Below are 24,810 nucleotides of genomic sequence, written 5' to 3'. Positions count from 1 at the left end.
TTACGCTTGACCTCCAAATTTGGCTGACAATTTACTGATGAGATTCATAACCTTCGGGTTACTCTGGTATTTTGACATATTTGCTGGATTCTGGGCCACATCCTGGAAGGCCACCATAACTTCTGGATCCTGCAAAAAAAAGGTGCTTGTTTTTAAAAAAAAAAAAAAAATTCTTTTACTTATTTATTGTTTTTAAAAATTATTTTAAAACTAGGTTTTCTATTAGGTCATCAAATTTATTATCCTAAAGCCTACCTCTTTCATGCAGACCTAACTTCTATCTCTTTATTTTGTCTTTGCCAAGTTAACTGGGGCGTGGACAAGCCCCTCAATTATAAGTATTAATGTGTACTTCAAAGTCAAAGTCAGTTATGTACTTGAACTAGATAATGGGAAAAAGTATATAGAATTTTAATATCAATATAAAGAAAAAGACAACGGGATAGAACCACTAATTACATACTGTTTTCCCATAAACTAATTTTTAAAAATCGAAACTACTATCCTGAAAGAAAAAAGAAAATGAAAATCACAACTGAATAATTAGCTATTTGGTAATTCAGACCAATAAAATGTGACTAACAAAGTAACCTTTGCCTCTAAACAAAATTCTGAAAGATGCCTTAGTGACATCAAGTCCAGCTTTGTTCTCCCACATCTTACCTGCATTGCTGCAAGAACCTCTGGATCACTAAGAATTTCATTGAGTCCAGGCATTCCTGCCATTCCAGGCATGCCCCCGCCCATTCCAGGCATTCCCCCAGGAAAACCACCTGCAAAAATAAATGCAAGAACTGTACAGACCCAATCATATTCCCAAGTTGTCTGATAATATACTATTTCCTCTGATTAATATAACAAACACTCAAACCCGTGTGCACAAAGAACAAGGGTCCCACTGAATACAAAACAGTCTGAACATTCTAAATGGAAGTAAAGACTCAACTTTTAATTTTAAATTCTCTCTTGAAAAAATAATGGCTGTAAAACAGAAGTTGCAACCTTCTTAATTCATTTTTCCTAGTAAAAAACTTTCAAGCAAAGTAATCTAACCCTTAAAGCAGAAAGATAAAAAATCTCCTGGAATCACAAAATTTAAAAGTCCAATAAATCATATCTTACTTTCTTTTCTTTAATATTGTCTGTTTCGATTTAATAGTTCATGAGGTTTTTTTTAAACGATATACCTCTAGAATATCCTCGAAAACGACATAAAGGGCTTGTTACGATTTTTGAAAGTCAAACTGAAAATCTGTATTTTTAACAAACATTCTGGGTGTTTCTTCACACTGAGAACACCACCCTAGAAAAAAGGATTTCAGTCTCCTAGTACATTTTTAGATTACAAACCCCAATTACTTTCTACTCAGTTTTCACTACCATAAACCTCAGTGTCCTTTAGAGATAGTCTTAAAATACAATTATGGTAATATAGGGACATCCTGAAGGTAAATACAGGTCAGATTAACATTTTCTGCAGATCAAGGTTCATTAAATAAACACATTCAACATCCTTTGGTTATAACAATTAATGAGGGAAAAAAAAATTGACTCCAGGCAGAGGCCCCTGTCTGTGTGACCTGAACATTCTCCTCTTTTATACGTGAGTCTTCTCTGGCTTCTCCCGTTCTCCCCCCACATCCCAAACACATACAAATTAGTGTGACTGGTGTATCTATAAATTGGCCTGGTCTGAACAAGTGTGAATGTGTGCATGATCCCACCAAGGAAGGGTGTGCTATCCAGGGCTGGTTCCTGCTTTGGTCCTGAGCTGCTATGACAGGTTCCCACCACCTTGACCCTGACTGGAGTAAGTAGAATGAACGCCAATGACTGCTTCGTATTAGAAATGTTTAGGCTCTTTATAGGTTTTTTTTTTTGTGATCAGAAATATACCATAAAATTTAACCCTCACTTATATCAATTAGCCTAGGGCAGAAATGGTGTTGTAATAATGTGAAGACTCACTGTGCAACAAAGCATTTTCACTTGCCTCAACACAAACATGCCCATAAATAACTAACAATCATATAAGAAGATCTAAGGGGGGCAGAAGACAACTTCTAAATTCTCTTGCTGCTCTTAAGTGACTTGAAAAACTCTTTTTCCCCATAGAAGAGTAACTGGCCTGGGGCAGTAATAGCTAGCCAGTCTGCTTATCAAGGCTAGATAATAAAATCCACATAACAAAAAAAAATTATCTCTAGTACTTGCCTACATTTGTGGTCATCTTCCCAAACAAAGGCACATGACATAGATTATATTTTAAACAGAAGTAAGATAATGCACTAAAAATGTTCTTACTTTTATTTCCTATAGCAACTCATCTCCAATGTATGTTTTTTGATTTGTTTTTCAAGCCACCCCGCACATGTCCTATCAGAACTGAGCTACCTTTTCTAGTCTCTGGCCATGAAACAATTCTAACCAGTGCCATATTAGTTTAAGTGATATGCAGCTGTCTCTATAAATTTTCCTTAAGTGAAAACTAGTTACTATTAAATAGGTGAAGGGAGCTGATTTCCTATCAGAATTACCAAGTTAAAAAAAAAATTTCTTCTTGACTTTTATACAAATTTCACAATGTCTTATTAATATTCAAAAATTGTTCTGAGTGGGGCCTCCCTGGTGGCACAGAGGATAAAAATCTCAGCGCCAGCAAACTATCAAGCTATTGCCAGCCATTGCAGCATGAATTCAATCCCTGGCGAGGGAGCTGACCCACATGGTGCGGCAGACCTCTCAGGTCTCGCCTGCTGCTCCCTTCAGCAGTGTATTTCAGTAGATCCACCTGTCCTGCTCCCCACTGTGTCTGCTGAATCCTATCACCCTCAGCCCCACACCTCTGGTCTACACCCCAGTTCTTATATACATAAATAAAAATAAATCTTTTTAAAAAATTATTCTGAGTGTCTTTTAAATTGCTCTTCTACCTATATTGCAGAAGTCTCTAGTGTGATTCAAGGTTTTGCATCACTAGTAATTTCTGATCATTTAACATTTACAAGAAAGCGTGTATATTGTTTTACATTGGACCCAAAACAATTTTTGTTGTTAATAATTCCATAGTGTTTTACCAAGTTTAATCATGAATACCAATATACAGTAGGACCAAATTCTATTATAGCAATTTAGAAATACTTACTATACTTAAAAATTTTTTGAAAGATTTATTTATCTATGCATACAAGAGCTGGGGTACAGGCCAGAGGTGAGGGTTGGGGGGTTGAGAGGATTCACCAAAGACAGAGTGGCGAGCAGAACAGGTAGCTCCACCGAAATACACTGCTGAGGGGAGCAGCGGGCGAGTCAGGAGAGGTCTGCTGCGCCATGTGGGTAGCTCCCTGGCTGGGGATCACACTCGGGCTGCAGTAGCTGCAGACAGCTTCATAGTGCTGACACTTAACAGCTTGAGCCACCATTGAGGCCCAATACTTACAAATTTTATAATACTCGCAATTCTTTATAGTTTTTTTTTTTTTTAGAGTTTTAAAATGAAGTACAATGACCAGGCCTCAACATTAGCTATTGTTAAAAATTATGTTGCTCAAATTGAGAGGAAAATATACTCTATTTCCAGTGACATTAAAATTTTTTTTTCAAAGATTTATTTATTTATTTATTTATACAAGCACTGGGTACAGTCAGAAGTGCGGGAGGGTGAGAGAATTCATCAGAGCCAGAGCAGGGAACAAAACAGACAGACTGATGAAATACACTGCTGAGGGGAGCAGTAGGCAGCAGGAGAGGTCTGCGCGCCACAGTGACATTAAAATTTTAAGGAAAATACAGCTTACTAGAGGCTAATATTCTAAAGTGTACCATAAGCCAAAGCTACTAAATATAAAATACATTATCTCAAAGTGAAAATCAAAATCAACAAAAAACTATGAACCAGAGACACTTTATGGGGGGTGGGGGGCGGGAGGGGAGGGATTGGGGTCAGAAAGGGGGGGGTTGCAATTGTATGGGGAATATAAAAATAAAATTTATTATTAAAAAAAAAAAAGAAAAAGAAAAAAAAATACATTATCTCAGCCCCCAATTCAGAACATCCTCCAATTTAGAACATCCTCCAATTATTTACACCACTAACAGTTTTAACTTTTCTTTAAAAATACCTGGATAAGAGCCATACTGAGCTCCTGACTGTCGTCTGGCTTCTTCCTCCTTTAATACAAAAAGGAAATAAATTATGTAATGGGGTAGGGGGAGTCTGCTGTCCACCCCAACCCTCCCCATACAAAATCATGACGAAATTATAAAATAAGCTAGTTAAAAGACTTATAAAACAGTCAAATTTCAAATGTTAATACTGGACTAAAGGACACATACCACCAAAATACTGCAAATGGATTCTGAATGATTATTACATTTGGCAATGATTTCAAGTAGTGTTTTACTTCTACTTAGAAGTTGGAAGAAACACACCTGGAAAGAAACTACACTTCTGTTATGTCTGACCCTGCTTATGAAAATTGTACATTCTTAACTCTTTAAAACACTAATATGAAAGCACATGGTTAGAGTACTAAGACTGCCAAGACTTTTCTTCCTAGGTTCATCTTTTTCATACCTCACTACGTAAGTCCAACAAACACAACTGGAGATTTAATGATTTTGCTATTTTCTTAAATGCATACAAATTTCCCTTAAACCACTTATAAAATCAAAAGGAGATATATAAGTGTAAAAATTATGTGAAGATTATAAACTAGAATCCTCAAAGTCAAGAGGATGCTTAAAAATACTAAATGACAAGAAATTAGGATGTAATTATAATATAGTTTTATGTCCTTTCATTCAAAAATATTGGAAATAAGTAGGTAAAAACTAATAGCATCAATGCAAAAAGTTTATGTAGAAAAAAATCAGGAGAAATCATAACAGTGGCAACAATATTATAGATGAATTATGGATAACTTTTTGTCTTCTCAATTTTTTGACTCTGTAGCTAAGAATAAAATAAAATTAGAGTCAATCTTGCTATATAAGGCTATGAATCCACTACTGGGACCAGAAAAAATCATAAAATTTAACAAATCAGGGAAAGTACTTCAAAAAAACAATACTGCCAAGTTTTAATACCCTGACCTGGAAAAATTCCCAATTTAAAATACACAAAAAGAATGTAAATTGGCAAAATGAAAATTCACCTAAGATTATAAAGACTTAAAATCCCCACAAATTAAGAGATAATGAAGGGAAGGAAAACTCCCTTCATTATCCTGTAGAACCACAGCCAGCATGAAACAAGCCAGGAATTAGAATGATAATGTTAAAAATTGTGATCTAATAATTTCTTTCAAAGGTTTAGCTACAGAAATTTTACCCTCTGGGCTCTCTCATGTTCTTCTCGAGCCTTCTTAACCCTTTCTATTCTTTCTTTGATCTCTCGTTCTTCACGCTTTCGCTCATACTTTCTCCGATGTTCTGCAATTTTCTGGGCCTTGGAGAAAAAGAGCCACAGAAAAGTAAGTCTTCTCTAACAGTTGGTCAACACAAAGCAACATTTTCCTAAAGAGATACTTTTCCTTTTTGAGAGAGATATTTTAAGTTTTTTTTTTTTTAAAGATTTATTCTTATTTATTTATTTATTTATTTATTTATACAAACACTGAGTGCAGTCAGAAGCGCGGGAGGGTGAGAGAATTCACCAGAGCCAGAGTGGGGAGCAGAGCAGGCAGAAGGACCGAAGTACACTGCTGAGGGGAGCAGCGGGCGGCAGGAGAGGTCTGCGCGCCATGTGGGACCCTCCTCTGGTGGCCAGGGAGCAGCCGGGGATCGAACCAGCGCCGCAGAGGTTGCGGGCAGCTTCGCAACCCAGTGCTCAACCGCTGCGCCACCAGGGAGGTCCTATAATTGAACAGTTTTAATGACAGATTTACTGTACAGAAAAAGACCTGACATAACTCAGGATTTAACAAGACCACTGTAATTTAGGAAAGAGATTGGGATTTGATGGTAGAGAAGTGTTATATATTTCAAACAACAAGCACAAGAATGACAAACATTTCAAATTGCATGATAATTACTGCCTGCCACCTGCCATGGGACAACACATAAAGGTATCTGTCAGACTAACTACACTTAGTTTTCTCATCCATAAAGTGAGGGGGTAGAGGAGGAAAAGTATGTAGTTCTTATATGATGTAATTCTTATAAAGATTAAGAGAGAAAATATATGTACCCAGCACTACAACAGTCTGTGCCAAATATCTGGAACTTTATATTTATTCAGAGAATATAGTAAATGTAAGAGATTTATATTCAACCATTACATTAGCTTATTTACCATTATTTTTAAGAACTTCATGTTTTAGAATATCTCACACAGTAACCTCTGACAATAAATAAATTCAGTAAAATTTCCACTAACAAAACCTTTGGGAATAAACTCCTGGTAGCGTTAACTCCCCACAAATTATTTTAACAATTTTAGTTAGAAATTTTCTTCAAACAACATTATAGCTTTTGGATTCGTATTATCGTTTTATTATTTTTTGAAAGATTTATGTTTATTTACTTATGCATACAATAACTGGGGTGTGGGCCACAAGTGCAGGAGGGTGAGAGGATTCACCAGAGACAGAGTGGTAGTAAAACAGGCAGATCTACTGAAACACACTGCTGAGGAGAGCAGTGGGTGAGACAGGAGAGGTCTGCTATGCCACTTGGGTCAGCTCCCTGGCCAGGGATCAAACTCATGTGGCGATGGTTGGCGACAGCCTGATGGTGCTGAGACTTTATCCCATCAGGGAAGTCCCCATATTATCATTTTTTTTTTAATTTTTTTTATAGAGGCATGTTTTATTTATATATTTGTTTGTTTGTTTGTTTATACAAGCACTGGGTACAGTCAGAAGCGCGGGAGGGCGAGAGAACTCACCAGAGCCAGAGCGGGGAGCAGAGCAGGCAGAAGGACCGAAGTACACCGCTGAGGGGAGCAGCGGGCAGCAGGAGAGGTCTGTGCGCCATGTGGGACCCTCCTCTGGTGGCCGGGGAGCAGCCGGGGATCGAACCGGCGCCGCAGAGGCCGCGGGCAGCTTCGCAACCCAGCGCTCAACCGCTGCGCCACCGGGGAGGCCCACCCATATTATCATTTTAAAAATGTTCAAACTTGTTAACTGCCAGGGTTCTCATGCTTTTTACATTGGCTGCATATATCTACGATACATAGCAGACCACATTCAGTCTACTCAAACTACATAAAATCTCAGATTTTAGAGATTTTTATTTCTTTTCTTGCTAGGAACTTGAGTCTCCTCTTCCATTTCTAACTTTATCATTATACTTCTACTGTAGGTTTGAAAACAAAGTAACAGAACTTGCTATAATACCACATGAAAAATGAATTCATAGAAACCTAATGAGATTTCCTGAGTTGCCCACAAACTTCAGAGATTATAGATTATATTCAAAATATCTGTTTCTTTGCTTCTGTTTTACAGGTAGATGGCTGCGAGGAGCTAATACGTACTAGAGCAACAGCATATCACAGGAATGGCTTTCTCCTCCCCTACAGTAACATACCCTGGGTTGAACTTCTTTCAGCATTGCACTAGCATCGTCATCATAATCCAGCTTACATGCAAGGGCAAGATCATGGGCCGCTTCTTCCCAATGACCCAGGAGTCTGAAACAGATTTAAACCCATTTTAGGAGCCTTTTACACATCCACTCAGGTGGCATGCTGTCTTTCTCCCTTATACTAAAAAAGTAATTTTATGTTACAGTTAAATATTAACTTACACATTTTCATGAACTATTTCAATCACTATGTTTTTGTGTTTAAATTTGCTCTACAGTAACAATGACGCTGCTATAAAAAAAATCTTTGACAAGTAAAATTTGCTTTAATTCAGAACTTGATGAAATTTTACAAAGTCATGTAGTCATTAACTCATCACAAACATGCTTACTTAGCATGATATATAGTCAGCAAGCTACTTTCTATATAAGACAGAAAAGAAAATAATACGTGTACACATTTTATTAAACAAGGAAAAGGATAAATCAGAAACCAAACATTGGAGGGGACAGAAAGGGAGAACAGGGAAAGAGATTTCTCTGCTAACTCAGTATTAATTCTAAACATGCAAATGGTTTATATACTCAAAGAAAATTTTGAGACTAAAATAAGCTAATTCTTTATTACAATAGTAACATAAACCATACAGAAAAAAATCCCAGTAATCTTTAAGATAGTATTTTAATAGTGTATCCTAAGCATGATACATTCTAAAAATAGCAAGAATTAAAAAGAAAACCTGTATAATTTGAAAGTGTATTATTTCAAGCATATGATTCTATAACAATTTCATATATGTCATAGAGTAACAAATATGTTACTAGCAAATACATTACTAGGGATAAAGATTTTTGACCCTAGGAGAATTTTTGACCCCAGTGATAGAAAATATCACTGAAAACTCAAAATTTCATAACTTTTCCCCTTAAAATCACTATTTTAAAAATGTTTTTTCTAACTCGGTTCACTGAAATAACAGTAGTAATATCTAAGAAGTAATGAACACACCTAGCAGTCAAACCTTAGTTTTGAGAAATACATTCACCACTAGAATTAATCATGCTTTCTTGGAGAAGTGGTTTGGAGCAATCGAAATACAAGGTAAGGGCCTCCCCGGTGGCGCAGCGGTTGAGCGCTGGGTTACGAAGCTGCACTCAGCCTCTGCAGCGCCGGTTCGATCCCCGGCTGCTCCCCGGCCACCGGAGGAGGGTCCCACATGGCACGCAGACCTCTCCTGCTGCCCGCTGCTCCCCTCAGCAGTGTACTTCAGTCCTTCTGCCTGCTCTGCTCCCCGCTCTGGCTCTGGTGAATTCTCTCACCCTCCCGATCTTCTGACTGTACCCAGTGCATGTATAAACAAAACAAACAAACAAATAAAATAAATAAAGCATGCCTCTAAAAAAAAAAAAAAGAAAAGAAAGAAATACAAGGTAAGACCCTGCCACCTTGTATAGAAGGCAAGCAATACCCAATGACCAACAGGGCCTCCAGAGGGCAGCAGCAGCGCGTGGGTTCTCCCATACCAACAAAGCACTAAAACATTTTATTCTAACATGTCACCTATCTTCAATATGTTGTTTTCAAAACAACTGAACTATTTTTTTTTAAAGATTTATTTATTTATGCATACAAGAGCTGGGGTACAGGCCAGAGATGCGGGGGGTAAGAGGATTCACCCGAGAGAGTGGGGAACAGAAAAGGCAGACTGACTGAAATAGACTGCTGAGGGGAGCAGCAGGCGAGACAGGAGAGGTCTGCTTCACCATGTGGGTTTTTCTCTGGCCGGCCAGGGATCAAACTTGTGCTACAGAGGCTGCGAACTGCTTCATAGTGCATTGCTTTTTTAGAGTCTCCTAATACAGCTGTCCCAAGCATTACCCATCTTCATCTGCACCCACACTTCAAGTATAACATCTCTCAATCCACACTTCATCTCTAAGCCACGAATATTTATATGATGTGAAATTTGCTTCCAGGAATGCTAACTAATCTGCGTTAAATTCAGTTTTTTACTGTCCCCCTTTTCTGATTTTTCAGGTGACCAAGCAGTGACGGCAGAAGAAAGGGGTTAGTGTATTCCTCCTTCTATATTACACTGATTGTTTAATGTTAAGTTTACAAAAAAAAAATCTGAAAATAAAATTTATAAGGACAGAGATAAAAGACTACTCTCACTTCTTAAGAGGCAACTTTGAGAAAAATCCTTACCTTATATTTGACTATATGTGGTCAAAAATTATTAATGTTGATTTTCTCTGCATGGAAGTGAAAATAATTTTTCTTTTCTTTTTTTTTTTAAGATTTAATTTATTTATTTATACAAGCACTGGGTACAATCAGAAGCGCGGGAGGGTGAGAGAATGCACCAGAGCCAGAGCGGGGAGCAGAGCAGGCAGAAGGACCGAAGTACACTGCTGAGGGGAGCAGCGGGCGGCAGGAGAGGTCTGCGTGCCATGTGGGACCCTCCTCCGGTGGTCGGGGAACACCGGGGATCGAACCGGCACCGCACAGGCCACGGGCAGCTTTGCAACCCAGCGCTCAACCGCTGTGCCATCAGGGAGGCCCAATTTTTATTTTCTTATCAGTCTGTTCCTTATGGTATTTTCTCGAGTCATCATACTGAGTACATATTATTTTCAAATAAACCATAAAGCAACTTTGGTTTCTTAAGGAAACATTAAATCATCAGATTTAACTTAAGAGTTCTGAAAATAAATTCCCTTAACTACCTGTGTGCTTTTCCTCGCCATTTGTAAGGTTGAGCTGAATCAGGATTTATTTCAATAGCTCTGTCACAGTCCCTGATGGCAGCATTTGGCTTCTGTAATTTGACGAAGACACTAAAAAGTGGGATAATAAAAAGCATTCATTTCAAATACTAACACTTTTAGGACTGCCACAGAAACAACCATATTTAAGCAAATGAGCAGAAATTATTCATCAGGGGATGCTTTTTGTTTAGTGTTCTCACCTGGCTCTCTTAGCATACAGAATGGCCAAGCGAGGATTCAGCTTGATGGCGATTGTGAACAAGTCAATGGCTTTCTGTAACTCACCTGAAGTGAAACGAGAATTACTGAGAAATATTCTGAGGATAAAAAATATTAAAACTGTTGATTCTTATTCAATTAGTCTTTTACATTCTTGTTTTAGTCTAGTTAAAAAAAAACAAAAAACACCCTAATTTCTAAAATAATATACAAGATAATAAATAAGTTGAGGGAATGGCTCCATAAGATTATGGGACAAGTCAAAACCCCTCTAAGACCTGATGCTATTAATCTGCAAAATGGGATTAGTACGAAGTCTTAGTGAAATAACTGGCATTAAGACAAAACAAACAAAACTGTCATGCATCTAGAAGGCAGAAAATAAATGTCAGATAAAGAGAAATCTTGGGTGGTAGGGAAACTAAGAAAAGATGAGCATGGAAAAGGAATGGTCGGGAGGAGAAGGGTAGGAATTAAATGCTGAGCAGTGCAGAAAAGCTTTACAAAGGTCTGGCTGTAAACCTTCAGAGAGAAGAGAATAAGGATGAGAGGGCAAATACAGGATCTGACTCCAGCAGGCACAATGCTGCGAAGAGCTGAAATGTATGCAAAAGCTAATCACAGGTAACAAGCAAAGTGTATAATTATAAGGGGGCTAACCTAGGGACAGTGAACAGAAAGCCAAAAGGAAACAGACACTTCAGTCAGCAAACTATTAAGCAACTGTGCAAGTATAAACATATGGTAAGAATGTAAGAAGGCAGTGGAATTACAAAAACAGTAGTGAATGTATTTGCGAACCTGGAACAGTAATACTCAACTCATTCAAAAATAAAAAGAAGTCATTTTCTTTGTCCACTGATGAAGTCCACAGCACTGTGCGACAATGAGCAATGGCTCGTCACACTCCCTCACAAGTATGACACAGGGATCTGCATGAAATGTTACCAGCCTATGCACATCACTTGTGAAAAGTTAAGGGCCACTGTTTTAATACATTTTTTCCGAAAGCCTTTCACTTTTTAAATCCTCTTCTCAGTGGGGAAACACCAGGATTTTTAATCAGGAAAACAGCTACGGAGTTACATCTACCCTTGCCTTGATTTCAGCCTCTATCAACAAGGAGGGAATAGGTGAATAGGATGACTTTGTTCTCCAGTATGATATACTTGATAAATTTTAAGTTCCCTCCCACTTTCCCACTATTCAGCAGTTACTGCAGTAGAGAAGAGTATTCAGACAACTGCAGAAAGCCAGCAAAGGGGGGAAAATCACTCACCATCATTTAGGGCATCAATGGCAGCCACTTTCTTCTCATTTGCCTGATCCATCATCTCCTCTGTTATCTATGGGGAAACAGAAGGTCAAGTTAGCAGAGAATGCAAAGACAAGAATGCAAGCAACGTGGACTTTCTTAGCAATGGGGTAGACACAATCATTTTCATTCATTCTTCTTCAGCCTCTAAGGAGCAGGTATATGGTAACTGATTAGTAAGAAATTTACAGGATGAGTCTTGGTCTTCCATACCAAACAGTAAATTTCATCTCCACTCTCTGCCCTAGGCGTGGCCTCTGCTTCCCTCCATTCCAATGTAAGCAGACTGTTCTGCCCTTGGCTTCCCAATTCCTTTCAGTAATCCACAAACACTAAAATCCAGTCTCCTAAAAAAGAAACAACTAAAGCTTTTAGGTTTCTCTGGGGAGAAATGTTTCTCTGTTCCAACAAGCATCTTATTGAGCAGGGAAAAAAAAAAAGAAAACACTACACAAGATGCTGGCAGTACAATGATTATTAATAAATAAAAAGTCAGGGCCTCCCCTGGTGGCACAGCAGTTGAGCGCTGGGCTATGAAGCTGTCCGCAGCCTCTACAGCGCTGGTTCGATCCCCGGATGCCGGCGAGGGTCCCACATGGTGCGAAGACCTCTCCTGCTGCGCCCGCTGCTCCCCTCAGCAGTGTATTTCATCAGTCTGCCTGTTCTGTACCCCGCTCTGGCTCTGGTGAATTCTCTCACCCTCCCGCACTTCTGACTGTACCCAATGCTTGCATAAATAAATAAATCTTTCTTAAAATAAATAAATAAAAACTCATAGCAAACATTCTACCTAAAATGTAAAGAAGCAGTTCCTTTAACAAAAGGGAAAAAGAAAACCCTCTCGGGCCTCCCCTGGCGGCGCAGTGGTTGAGCGCTGGGCTGAGAAGCTCCCTGCAGCCTCTGCAGCGCCAGTTTGATCCCCGGCCACTGGCAAGGGTCCCACATGGCGCGCAGACCTCTCCTGCCACCTGCTGCTCCCCTCAGCAGTGTACTTCGGTCCTTCTGCCTGCTCTGCTCCCCGCTCTGGCTCTGGTGAATTCTCTCACCCTCCCACGCTTCTGACTGTACCCAATGCTTGTATAAATTAATACATAAATCTTTAAAAAAAAAAAAAAACCCTCTCAACACTACTGTGTAAAATACTACTGATATTACTGAAGTGATCTGAAGTTATTGGATCTACTAAGACAATAGTCTCAGATAAAAAAGCAACATAAAGAAGCTCAGAATTACTCCACATCTGCAAAAATCAATTATAAAATGTAATACAACAATATGCCATCCTAAGATGGCACACGACTTTCATGGGAGGAAAGCAAAATTCTACTAACAGACAAAAAATATATAGCATGCTCGTGGGAAAATTATTTTGAAAATTTCCAACTGCCCCCAAATTACTCAATAAATTCAAAGCAATTACAATATAAATTCTTACATGCTTTGGGTAAAGTTTTAAAAACTTATAAAACCAGGGTAATTAAGGGGAAAAAGAGACCACTGCTTTACGGTAATATGGTTCAAGTTTTAAAACCACCTTTCAAAAGCCAACGTGGAACTCAAGAATGGAGAAATCCTCCAAGAACATGATTCAGGGAAGCCCTGAAATCCAGCAGCGCTGCCCAGTGCTTTTTGTTCTCATTCTGTGGCAGCTGTCAAACCTGGTGACTTTGCAATTCTGTTTTTGAAAATAGTGCCGGACACATGAAGTCACATCTAGAGCTAGGTGAAAAGAATGCAGGCTGTCTAATCAGACAAGCTCCAAAATAAATGTGAAACCCCAAATGTCTGTATCTGTAGGCATAATGGTAAACCAAAAACAAACATCCCAAAGAAAGGGACAGTCCAATTGACAAAAAACAAACAAAAGAAAAAAAAAAACACTGAAATGTCCAAACACTAGCCAGCCTTTCCACTGAAACCCACATTATTTACCCTGTTAATCAACAAAAAGAAATCAGGCTGAGAATTTAAAAGTGGGCCTTGAATTGGCAGCACCAACTCAGAGCCTTGATGGAGGAAGCAAACATCCCTCTCTGGAGGAATACATTGACCCATGCCTCAAAAACTTTCTACAGATATAGTTTCAAAGATGTCGTGGTCAAAATATCAACATCCATAAACAAAGTACCTACCTCAAATGAGAAAAAAATAACAGAACAGGAAGACCAAAAACGACAGCAAAGAATTTAATGTGTTTAAGAGAACAATGGCAAGTTCAGAAGATGAGTAAAGAGCAAGAGACTTAAATAACAAAATGGACATTAAAAAGAATCAAAGCATAGGTATCAAAATGAAAAATATAAAGCATTCAAATTCACACATCAATGGAACAGCTGATCATATAAAGTATATATAATTCAGCAGAGTTACAATGGATAGTGCCTTAAAAAGCCTTTAGAAAAAAGGCAGAAGGGCGTCCCTGGTGGCGCAAGGTTGACCACAGCCACTGCAGCACCCGTTCCATCCCTGGCCAGGGAGCTACCCACATGGTGCAGCAGACCTGTCTCCCTGCTGCTCCCCTCAGCTGTGTAATTCAGTCAATCAGGCTGTTCTCCTCCCCACTGTGTCTCTGGTGAATCCTCTCACTCCGAGCACCTGCACCTCTGGGCCTGTACCCCAGTTCTTGTATGCATAAATAAATAAACCTAAAAAAAAAAAAAAGGCAGAAAACAAGCCATTGAACTTACCTCTGCATTTTCATCTCCCATTTCTTGAGGGGCATCAGTGTCTGGTTCAATCACACCTTCATTGTCAATTTCTGCCAAAGTTAAGAAAAATGATGGAAAGACCTATGCTTTCCAATATAGTAGCCAAAAGCCACCAGAGGCTATTAAAAATTAATGAACTATGAATGGTTAGTTTAGTTGGCAAACTGAATACTTTATTTTAATTTAAATATTTCATTTCATGCTAATTCTATGTAAACTTACATTGTAAAACATTACCCACAAAATAAAACTTTATTCTCTTAGTAAATTTACATTTCAATCTAACTGTCACATCATGTATATTTATCATCACACTGTTTAAGTGTGGGAATGTTGGCGAGTACATGGTTCTAGTCAACAAAATAATTCAGTTCAAATATATTGTTTTACATATAAACAAAAAATATTTTATGCAGACAGCACAAGTAATAGTGATGCTTTTCAATTAAAAAGAATAGCATGGGTAAATTTTAATTTTAAAATAAAGATATAGAATCAAGTCCCAAAGTGCTATAAAATGGTAATGAAGAGAATGACTGGAGAGAGGTGCATTGCACAAATTTCATGATGGAGAACTAATTTGCTAACATCCACAAAATCAAAATAACTTATCTATAAAATGTTTTTATGAACAATAGAGAGTATTAGAATATTTTTAGCAAATAATGAAACTGATAAGAAATTTTTTCTTACCAGTCAAAGTCAATGAAATTAATCTAAAATTAGCTACCTAAAATCAGAATTCATATCCATCAAGAAAATTCAAATTTTTAACAGGTACTGAATCTGTAACTTTGTCTAATTATAAAAGTTTGAGTCATGCCTCCAAAAGAAAATGCTTTTAAATGGACAGTTGGCTTTAAAAAATTATTTTTGTTATGGAAATTGTCAGAAAATTATAAGACAAACATTTTCAAAAAGTTAAAGATGTTCAATGAAGCCCTTTTAGCATCAAGTCCTTTCTAAAATTAAGATAACTACTGATTCAAAATTTGCTAAATTGCAAGTACCTTTTAGCTTTTAAATAAGGTTCTGTTAATTAAGAAATTACACACTTAATTGGAGTGTATACAGTTCTAATCTCAAAGAACTTCAAATTTATGTACAAATTGTCAATTTTCACCCTAAAAAATTCAAAATCAAATGCATGGCATAGGTATAAACTCTAAAATGAGTTTTATCAACATGGATGCAAGTCCCAAAAGAAACTAATTTTTTGGTACTTGATTCAGTTATGGAAAACATACGTTTAAGTATGTGTAGAGCAAACTGACTACTTGACCCACTGCTTTCAACTACAAATTTCATCAAGTCTAAATGTAGACCAACTATTCCCAACAAAAATTTAACCCCTGCAGTGAAATGTGCTGTAAGTGTAAAATACACTCTGAATTTTGAAGACTTACCATGAAAAAAAAGAGAAAACAATAATTTCCAGAGATTACATGTTGAAATATTGTTCCAGATATATTAGCTTAAATAGAATATTTGAATTAATTTCACCTGTTTGTTTTTAACTTTTTAATGTGGCTACTAGGAAATGTTAAGCTTTTTTATGCAACACACATCATATTTTTATTGCATAGCACTGATTTAGTCAATTTAGTAAAAGTCAACACCAAACCATATCGTAAATAAAAATTAACTACCATCTCCTCACCTAGATCACTTTCCTCACTTGATGGCTCCTCTGTCTTTATGTTTTCCTCCGCCTTGTTACTATCTGTTTTTTCTTCCTAGCAAAAGGAAGGCAAACAATGCTCTCATTATTAAATAACACACCCAATATATATACTAATTTATACAAATTTATGTATAAACTGTTCATTACATTATATTTCAGCTAATATTCCCTTTCTTATTTTTGTTAAACTAGGTTTAGCTCTTTGTATTTATTTCTCTTTTTTAGCTAAGTATAGGTCCAGTCCGTCATCCAAACCTTTAAGATGAGTTTTAGAATTTAAAAGTTTTTAGATTTTAGAAAGCTGACACAATATATATACCATGTTATGTGACATCATCAATAAGCATTGCAGTCCACAACTCTCCATAATCAAATAATTACTCTTTCTGCAAAATGCAGTTTGAGCATTCATAATAAATAAAGACTAAAAAGCCTAGGGTCTGGTCAGATTATGTTTTATTGCCAAACAAATTTACTAAAACTTTTTACATTTTCAAGGGGTTTTAAGTGTTAGAATTGCAAATAGGAATGATGGAAATATACAAATGATGAAAATTCAGAGAGTTTATAAATGTACATAATGAAAAGCAAATTTCCTTTCCATTCTGTAAGTAGCCTAGCGTGGTTTCTTTTATAACCCAGGCTGGCTAATCTTTGTATATAAGACAATGCTGCACTGCACCATTTACCAATGCTGTTTAGCCTGGAGACAACACTGCCATCAGCTCATTTAGATCTATTAGTTCAACTGTATTACTAGATCAGAAATTAGGCAAACAGTTATTTAATTTGCTGTTTCCTAAAAATTGGAATCAAATCCCCACCTTTTACAAACCATGAGTGTGAGTCTCTACAGGTGCAAGGTCTAGATGTTTTAGCATGCTGGTGTAAGAACAGTTATTCTATGTTAAAACGTTCTAGTTACCAAGAAAAATTTAGTAGAGTTATGGTTAAATGTAATTTTGTCTTCAAGTGGCAAAGGAGCCTATCCAGAGTCCTGAAACAAACTCACTCTGACAAAAGACTCATCTGAAAAATGACTTTCAGGTTTTTAATCTCTTATTTTACTTGTTCAAAGACATAGCATCTAATTTTATATCCAAATGGATAAACCTCATTTAGGGGTTTATAATAGATTAGATAGCAAATTTTCTTATTGATTTATGACTAATAGAAAACCAAAGGAAACATCTCTTAGACAAGACACGAAGACAGAAAATGCGACAGATATAAGTTCCAAAAGGAACATTTAAGAGTACCCGCTACCCCACGATCTCTAAAGTTCAGCTATTGCTAACCTCTCCCCAGTCTTACATGCCCTTTTGGCAAATACGCTAAAGCCACACCATGAATCACATTTAGAAATAAACCTCGGGTGACAGGGCAGAAAAACTCTGAGAATTACTGATTTGGGCTATTTATTTACTTTGCAAACATTAATGGGTTACCTGCAAGGCATAAAAGAGTGTGCAAGGTGATGAGCACAAATGCACACAACCACAGTGCTTACCACACACAGATCATGAATGAGACACACAAACAGCATTTATTCTATAACAGCAAACACTCAACCCCAAATCCTCGGTTTTAAATCAGATCCCAGATATTTGCTGCCTGAACAAATTTTATGAAGATCTATTCCCAAGTGAGCTTGGGGAAATTAAAGTAATCTGACAGCAGTAGTTAAAAACAACACCCCTAAGAAAGCTTGTCATACTTTATCACTAAACATATGAAAGAAATTCACAACTTACCTTGATATTTTCTTCTGATTTAGTTTTATGAGTAGCAGGTGGTATTTTACCCCCCATGCTTGAAGATGAGGAAAAAAAAGATATTTGTTTAGGAAACTAAAATTCACTAAGTCAAGTCACATTTATTTATGCTGGGGAAAAGGTACACATATAGAAGATTACCTTTTCAAACTTTTAAGAATAAACTCAATTTGAATATTTCAGTATGATTAAAAAAGTTTCTAGCTTAAAATTTTATTTATTTTGGAGCATACTGATTAATGAAAATTTAACCCTTTCCTTGCCTCAATAAGCCTAATAAACATAGTTGTATAGTTTCTCTGTGCCTATTCCCAGAGGCAAAGAGTAAGAGGCAGGGAAAGTGCAATAAGAAAATCATTTGTACAAGTAGTTTAGAATTCAGTAGGTATAATCAAATCCAAAATCAGAAGCTTGACATTTAGTAAGAATAGCTCAATTAAATCAAACAGGCAGTTTAAGAAATTATAATACAATTCAAAACTTTCCTGACTGGGACCTGAGATCTTGCTTGTACTCACATGACCCTTACTTCGTAGATGCTCCCCTTAGACCCTCAAAACATGATCCCAGAGTACTTCCTCGTAGCTTTGAAAGCCCTTCTTTTCCAAATATCCCATCATAAACCATAAATTGTATACAAGTAACTTCAAAACAAGAAGGGGTAGGGTAAGACTACAAAGAATTAAGCTATATGCTCCATGAGGGGCAGACTGTGAAAAATACGGGCTATACGTAACATTCCAGTAACTAAAAGGTACTGATACAATGGACTGAAGACACACACAATACAATAGTGAAAGCTGGAGGTCACTAAAGTTGGACTTAAATTTTCCTATTAAAAAAAGACCTCTGGGGGCCTCCCCGATGGCGCAGCGGTTGAGCGCTGGGTTGCGAAGCAGCCCGCAGCCTCTGTGGCACCGGTTCGATCCCCGGCTACCAGAGGAGGGTCCCACATGGCGCGCAGATCTCTCCTGCCGCCCGCTGCTCCCCTCAGCAGTGTACTTCGGTCCTTCTGCCTGCTCTGCTCCCCGCTCTGGCTCTGGTGAATTCTCTCACCCTTCCGCGCTTCTGACTGTACCCAGTGCTTGTATAGATAAATAGATAAATCTTCAAAGAAAAATTAAAAAAAATTAAAAAAATAGCTATTAAAAAAAAGGCCTTTGGGCCTCCCTGATGGCATAGAGGTAAAGTCTCAGCGCTAGCAAGCTATCACCAGCCACTATAACATGAGTTTGATACCAAGTGAGGGAGCTGACCCACATGGCGCAGCACACCTCTGTAGTCTCCCCACTACGCCCCTCAGCAGTTTATTTCAGTGGATCTACCTGTTCTGCTCCCCACTCTGTCTCTGGTGAATCCTCTCACCGTCCTCCCACCCCCGCCCATCTCTGGACTACACCTCAGTTCTTGAATGCATAAATAAAATAATAATAATAAATAAAAAGGCCTTTTAACTGTTACTTAAAGCAAAGATATATTAACTTGGAAAACAGAAAGGGACCTGTCCAAAACACTTTAAATGTTGATTCTTTGTAGCTAGAATTAGCACATGTATATTTACATTCATTTCAGATGGGTGGGATTTCTGGAAGTAGAGTTGTACGTTGAATTTATTTATTTACTTATTTATTTTTGAGTATTAGATTTAAATGGATATTGGTTTTCAAAGTTCTTACTAATTTATACTTCCAGTTGTTGTGCACTCTGGGTCAATACTTAGCTTTTAAATTTTTAATGATTTTGATAGGTGTGCAGTGTTATTTCACAATAATTAAGTCCCTTTTCATATACTTATTAGCCATTTGAACAGTTAGTGTCTTTCTCTCTCTCTTAGTAAAATTCAGCTCTATTCCAGCCTTCTCTCAATCTATCAAATTTGTTTGCAGGTGTTCTTCCTATATTCTGCCTATGAACTCTGTTAATTTTACATGTTGCAAAAATTTTCACCCGGTTTTTCACTTTCAATGTTATTTTTGATTAGGACAATGAAGCAAAAGTAAAATAACAATTGTGATACGAACAAAATTTGGAATTTTTTTATAAGCATCATCCAAACCAAGAAAAATGTGATAGTTACAAAAAATCTTTACTCAATAACTTTAATAAGGAAAAATGGCTTCCACAGGCCAATACCTCGTTACATGATTTAAAACATCTTAATTTGCAATTTAGCAGAGCAAAATAGTGAGAAGGAATAAGCAGACATGACAAAATTCTTTAAAATTCTCTTCTACAGAAAAAGTACTTATCAAAAGCACACAGAAATCAAACACCAATTTGCAGTTAAATATCCATGAAGACACAGGGTTTCTTAGGTTCTATTTTTCCTAAGTTTCAAAATGCTGCACCAGGGATGTATGCAGGATGACAGCAAGCACAGTCCCAACATTCTAACTTAGGTTAACTTTAGAAAGCAAGAGTCCTGCCAAGAATGTATTAAACTAGGGCCTCCCCTGGTGGCGCAGCGGTTGAGTGCTGGGCTGTGAAGCTGCCCGCAGCCTCTGCAGCGTGGGTTCGATCCCCGGCCACCAGCGAGGGTCCCACATGGCGCACAGACCTCTCTTGCTGTGCCCACTGCTCAGCAGTGTATTTCGTCAGTCTGCCTGTTCTGCTCCCAGCTCTGGCTCTGGTGGATTCTCTCACACTCCCGCACTTCTGACTGTACCCAGTGCTTGTATTAAAAAAAAAAATGTATTAAACTAAATCTAATCTTAAGGAAAGACCAGACAAACCCAAGTTGAGGTTAATTCTACAAAACTGGCCAGTAATACTCAAAACTGTCAAGTTATAAAAGCCAGTGAAAGACTAAATAATTGGGAAAGGAGATTACGAGATATGACAATGAAATGGAACATGTAACTCTGAGGATTAGATAGTATTAAAACATCAGAGTTGCCTGTGTTTGATGGTCATGCTAAAGAGACTGTATGTGTCCACAGGAAATTCACTTAATGGTGTTGGAGCACACTACTAGAAATAATTTCAGGAAAAAAGATCTTCATACTACACTTGCAGATTTTCTGCAAGCTGGAAATTGCTTGGAGTATGGGGGGAAACAGAAACAAAAACAGTTTAAAATGGAGGGGGGGACGGGGACACACGCCTCTGTGGTGGCACAGGGGTTAAGTGTTGCACTATGAAGCAATCCGAAGCCTCTGCAGCACAAGTTCGATACCCAGCCGGCCAGGGAGAAACCCACATGGCGAGGCAGACCTCTCCTGACTAGCCCACTGCTACCCTCAGCAGTGTGTTTCAGTCAGTCTGCCTGTTCTGTTCCCCACTCTGTCTCCGGTGAGTCCTCTTACCCCCCACATCTGTGGCCTGTACCCCAGCTCTTGTATGCATAAATAAATCTTAAAAAAATAAAATGGGGGGGAATGTAATAAGTTTTATTCACAAGATATATTTAGGGTCACTCACATTCCAATTGCCATTTAGCTACTGTAAGATTAACACCAATGTATTGGTATAGTCATCTCACTTAATGCTGTCAATATTTAAAGTAAGTTAGCTCCCTGCCAAAAACTGCAAAGTTGACTTTGCCAGTTTAGGCTTTTATGTTATTACACAGGAATACTGCAGCATCTTTCTCAAATGGGCTGCCTTAAGAGTTCACAATTCTCCTAATTTGCTAACATTCAACCTGCTTGGTGCTACAGTCACTGATTTATGTACTGGTGCTATAGTCTAAATTCACTGAGGGTAGAAATCCATTCTGTTCACTTCATTTAAAGTATTTACCCAGCAATTCTACTCCTAGGTATCTAACCAAAGAGCACAAAAACACTAATTCAAAAGGAAACCTGCACTCGTATGCTTAAAGCAGCACTACTAACACAACAGCTAAGATATGGAAACAACCTAAAGGCCCCAGAACAGATGAGTGGATCAAGAAGATGTAGTGCATATACACTACGGAATACTACTCGGCAATCCATTCCTAACTAATCCTGACCTTTACCTAACAGCAGGCTGTGTGCTTTTCTATTTAAAAACAGGATTTACAAAATGGTATTCTAGTTACTACTGTTAATAGTTACGAAATTGCTACAGAAATCACGTGCTCTGTAACTGTACATGTAATTCTAGTAAAAAACTAGAAAACTGGTGGGAGAGACTGTGAAACTTTCAGAGAAAAAAAAACTATTACGCCACCACACACAACCTTGACAGATTTTAACTTACCTTTCTCCCTAAGAACAAGCTTGTTGGAAAAAACATTCTTTCAAATATCTGGTAATTCTAAGTTCATTTTCTCCTATAAACATATTATTACAGGGCCTCGTTGGTGGCGCAGGCGATTGAGCACCACACTGGGAAGCTTCTGCAGCGTGGGATCTGTACCCCGGTTCTTGTATAAGTAAATAAATATTTTAAAAAATATATTACTACGGAGATCGATGTTAAGTCACGATGCTTTGCACTGTGACCACTGTCATCAAGAAGAGCAATTAACATGTCACACCAGTCTCTTAAATTCCCCACCAATAGTAGTGATTTTTAAAAATTGTCTTGGGGAAGACTTCCCTTTCTTCTTTCAATTTCTCTCCATTATGTAGAACTAATCTCTACTATGGGTAAATATCAAAACAAATGTTTGTATTCACCTGTAACCCTAAACAGGCTGTACTCACTGGTAGTTTCCTAGCAGCTGGCACAATGCCTGTTCAATTAATTCCGTGCACGCAGTACTCCAGAGTTACAGACGCGATCGCGGAACCTACGCAAATCGCTGAAAAATCTTTTCTCTTAAAAGTGTTTGGAGTGACGGGCACCGCCACTACGGAGCCATATGAGATTCCCAAATCCACTCCGCGCGGTTAGATTCGATACGTTTAAGTGAATCAAATGAGGTTATTTTTATTACGACTTATCAAATGTTACTTAACATGATTACAACACTATTTAAAGGCACCGGGCGTGAAAGAACAGCTCCACGGTCACTGCCACCTAAGCAGGGCACCAGATTTGAAGAAAAACAACTCCGCAATTCTTGCAGCTCCCACCCTCGTCCTCACGCGCACGCTGGGGCCCCGGCGGCCGCAAGGGTCGGCAGGGACATTTCGCCCCGACACACCCCTGGCGACCTCGGGCTGCAGGGAACCCCGCTCCGCCTCCTCCTTCCCCGACCCCCGGCGGCCTTCCCAGGCGGCCCCAGCGCCAGGCAGGGAGGGAGCCCCGAGAAGCGGCCCGACTCCCCGGCCCGCGCCAGTTCGGCGGGGTCCCACGCGGCCCGGCCCACCCCCAACGGTCCGCAGGCCCGGCCGGTCTCACCTCTCCACCCACTCCCTCAGGAAGCGCATTTCCTCGGTGTGCAAGACGCCGGGGTCCTGCTTACACATTTTTACAAAGGCCCGGAGCTCGCTGACTTTGCGGGGGTCCATGGCCGGGGCGGCGGCGGCCCGATTCCAGGCCCGGGGCGAGCGCGGCGTGACGAGCGCGGGGGGCGGCTGCCGCGAGGCCGAACAGACCCGAAGCTGCCCGGCCGCTGGCTCCGCCCACCCAACGGCCTCGTGACCCGGGGTCCTTCGCTCCCTCAGGCCGTCGCCTCTCCCTGCGCTCCTGCGCACTGTAGAACCTTCTGGAAGTGCGGCTGTTCGCGCCGATGCCTGCCTTTCCACACCCACATACTGCCGCCATGTTTTTGTGATTTCTTAATGGCTGCTTTACGGCTTTCATGTTGTCTTTTCTAAGCCATACATTGAGACTATTTTAACTCTGAACCAGTTCTCGGGGGGGGGCAAGCACCGCACGTGGTGCTTTCAAGGAGCGCGAGCGACCAGCCCCTGCAGGGAGCCGCCAGGGTCGGGCCTTCATGGCGCCGGGGCACCAAGCGCGGCGCGCGGCCAGGGCGCCGCCATACCGGCAGGCCCCGCGGCGCTCGCCGCTCTGGCCGTGACGTCAGCGCTGTGCGCCGTGGAGGAGGAAAGCCTGAGAGCGCGCCGGCCGGAAGGGGCGGGGCTTTTGGCTGCGTTTCCTGGCGACGCAGTCTGGCCGGCGCCGCTTCTCGGACAAGTTTTGTTCCTTCCCTTCCGGACGCGGGAGCCCCGTGGTCATGCCGTGGCTTCTCACAGCCACTAAGCTGGTGCCCGCCGCAGCCAGTGCCCGCGGCCTCTCAGGTTAGACTCGCCTCTCACTGTGTGCCCGCGGGCCTGCTCTCTCAGGCTTCTGAGAGCCGCTCGCAGGGCATCCCAGGTTCGGCGGACCCTCCTGCTGCTGGGGCGCCCCAACCCGTGCGCCCCGCCGAGCTCTTCTCTACCTGCTGCTCCTGGCACGGGGTGGGCCCGGTGCGCTCTGCCGTTGAGGTATTCTGGGAAGCTGAAATGACTGCAGAGAGAAAAGTGTGACATTCCCCAGAGGGGCTGTCTTCACAGTTACTCGGACTCGTAGATAGGGTGTCAGTTTACCTGTTTAGCTAACAGTCTCTCACTCCTCGTGTAGCCCCTCTCTCTGTTAGATTAACCTGAAATCCTAAATTCATGTCTTCAAAGCGTTGACTTGAGAGGTGGCTCTGTTATAGAGCAGCCCCGAAACAAGACGGGGTGCCTGACTGTGGGGCCTCACCCGCGCGCTTAAAAGGACTTATCAATGCTCTACCGCAGGCACACGCGAAAGGTTAATAAAAGGTTTATTTACAAGGGAAGAGGAAATGTACAGCTCAGGGAGAAAAGCGGGAGACAAAGTTTTAAATGAGTCCTACCCAATCACCCGATCTGGAATCCCAAATGGCACTCAGAGCTGGCTGCAAGCCTGGGGCCTGAAGCCAGGAGGCGAGCGACAGCTAGCCACCCCAAGGCCCACGTGTTT

General features: G+C 39.8%; 2 protein-coding genes across 3 annotated transcripts in view; one reads left to right on the top strand and one right to left on the bottom strand.

The window, feature by feature from the left end:
* Positions 1-23,387, bottom strand: ST13 (ST13 Hsp70 interacting protein; the record flags this gene model as incomplete). Of its 2 annotated transcripts, none has more annotated exons than XM_084255077.1 (12): positions 1-129; positions 664-773; positions 4,122-4,170; positions 5,333-5,449; positions 7,534-7,636; positions 10,261-10,371; positions 10,503-10,587; positions 11,801-11,867; positions 14,524-14,594; positions 16,205-16,280; positions 17,983-18,040; positions 23,278-23,387. In XM_084255077.1, 12 exons carry the CDS (start codon positions 23,385-23,387, stop codon positions 1-3), a joined length of 1,086 nt encoding a protein of 361 aa, XP_084111203.1. The 2 variants fall into 2 exon arrangements, with proteins under 2 accessions (XP_084111203.1, XP_084111204.1); XM_084255078.1 differs by having other exon boundaries at positions 16,205-16,250.
* Positions 23,388-24,058: 671 nt separating this feature from the next.
* XPNPEP3 (X-prolyl aminopeptidase 3) overlaps positions 24,059-24,810 on the top strand; it is a gene marked incomplete at both ends in the record, with an annotated part of 41,782 nt that continues 41,030 nt past the window's right edge. Inside the window, one exon of the mRNA XM_084255075.1 lies at positions 24,059-24,122. Within this exon, the coding sequence (XP_084111201.1) occupies positions 24,059-24,122 (64 nt within the window). The remainder of the gene's footprint in view (positions 24,123-24,810) is intronic.

This window comes from Talpa europaea (assembly GCF_964194135.1).
Source record: "Talpa europaea genome assembly, chromosome: 15".
Taxonomy (NCBI): Eukaryota; Metazoa; Chordata; class Mammalia; order Eulipotyphla; family Talpidae; genus Talpa; species Talpa europaea.
This window is presented reverse-complemented; position numbering and strand designations above follow the sequence as displayed.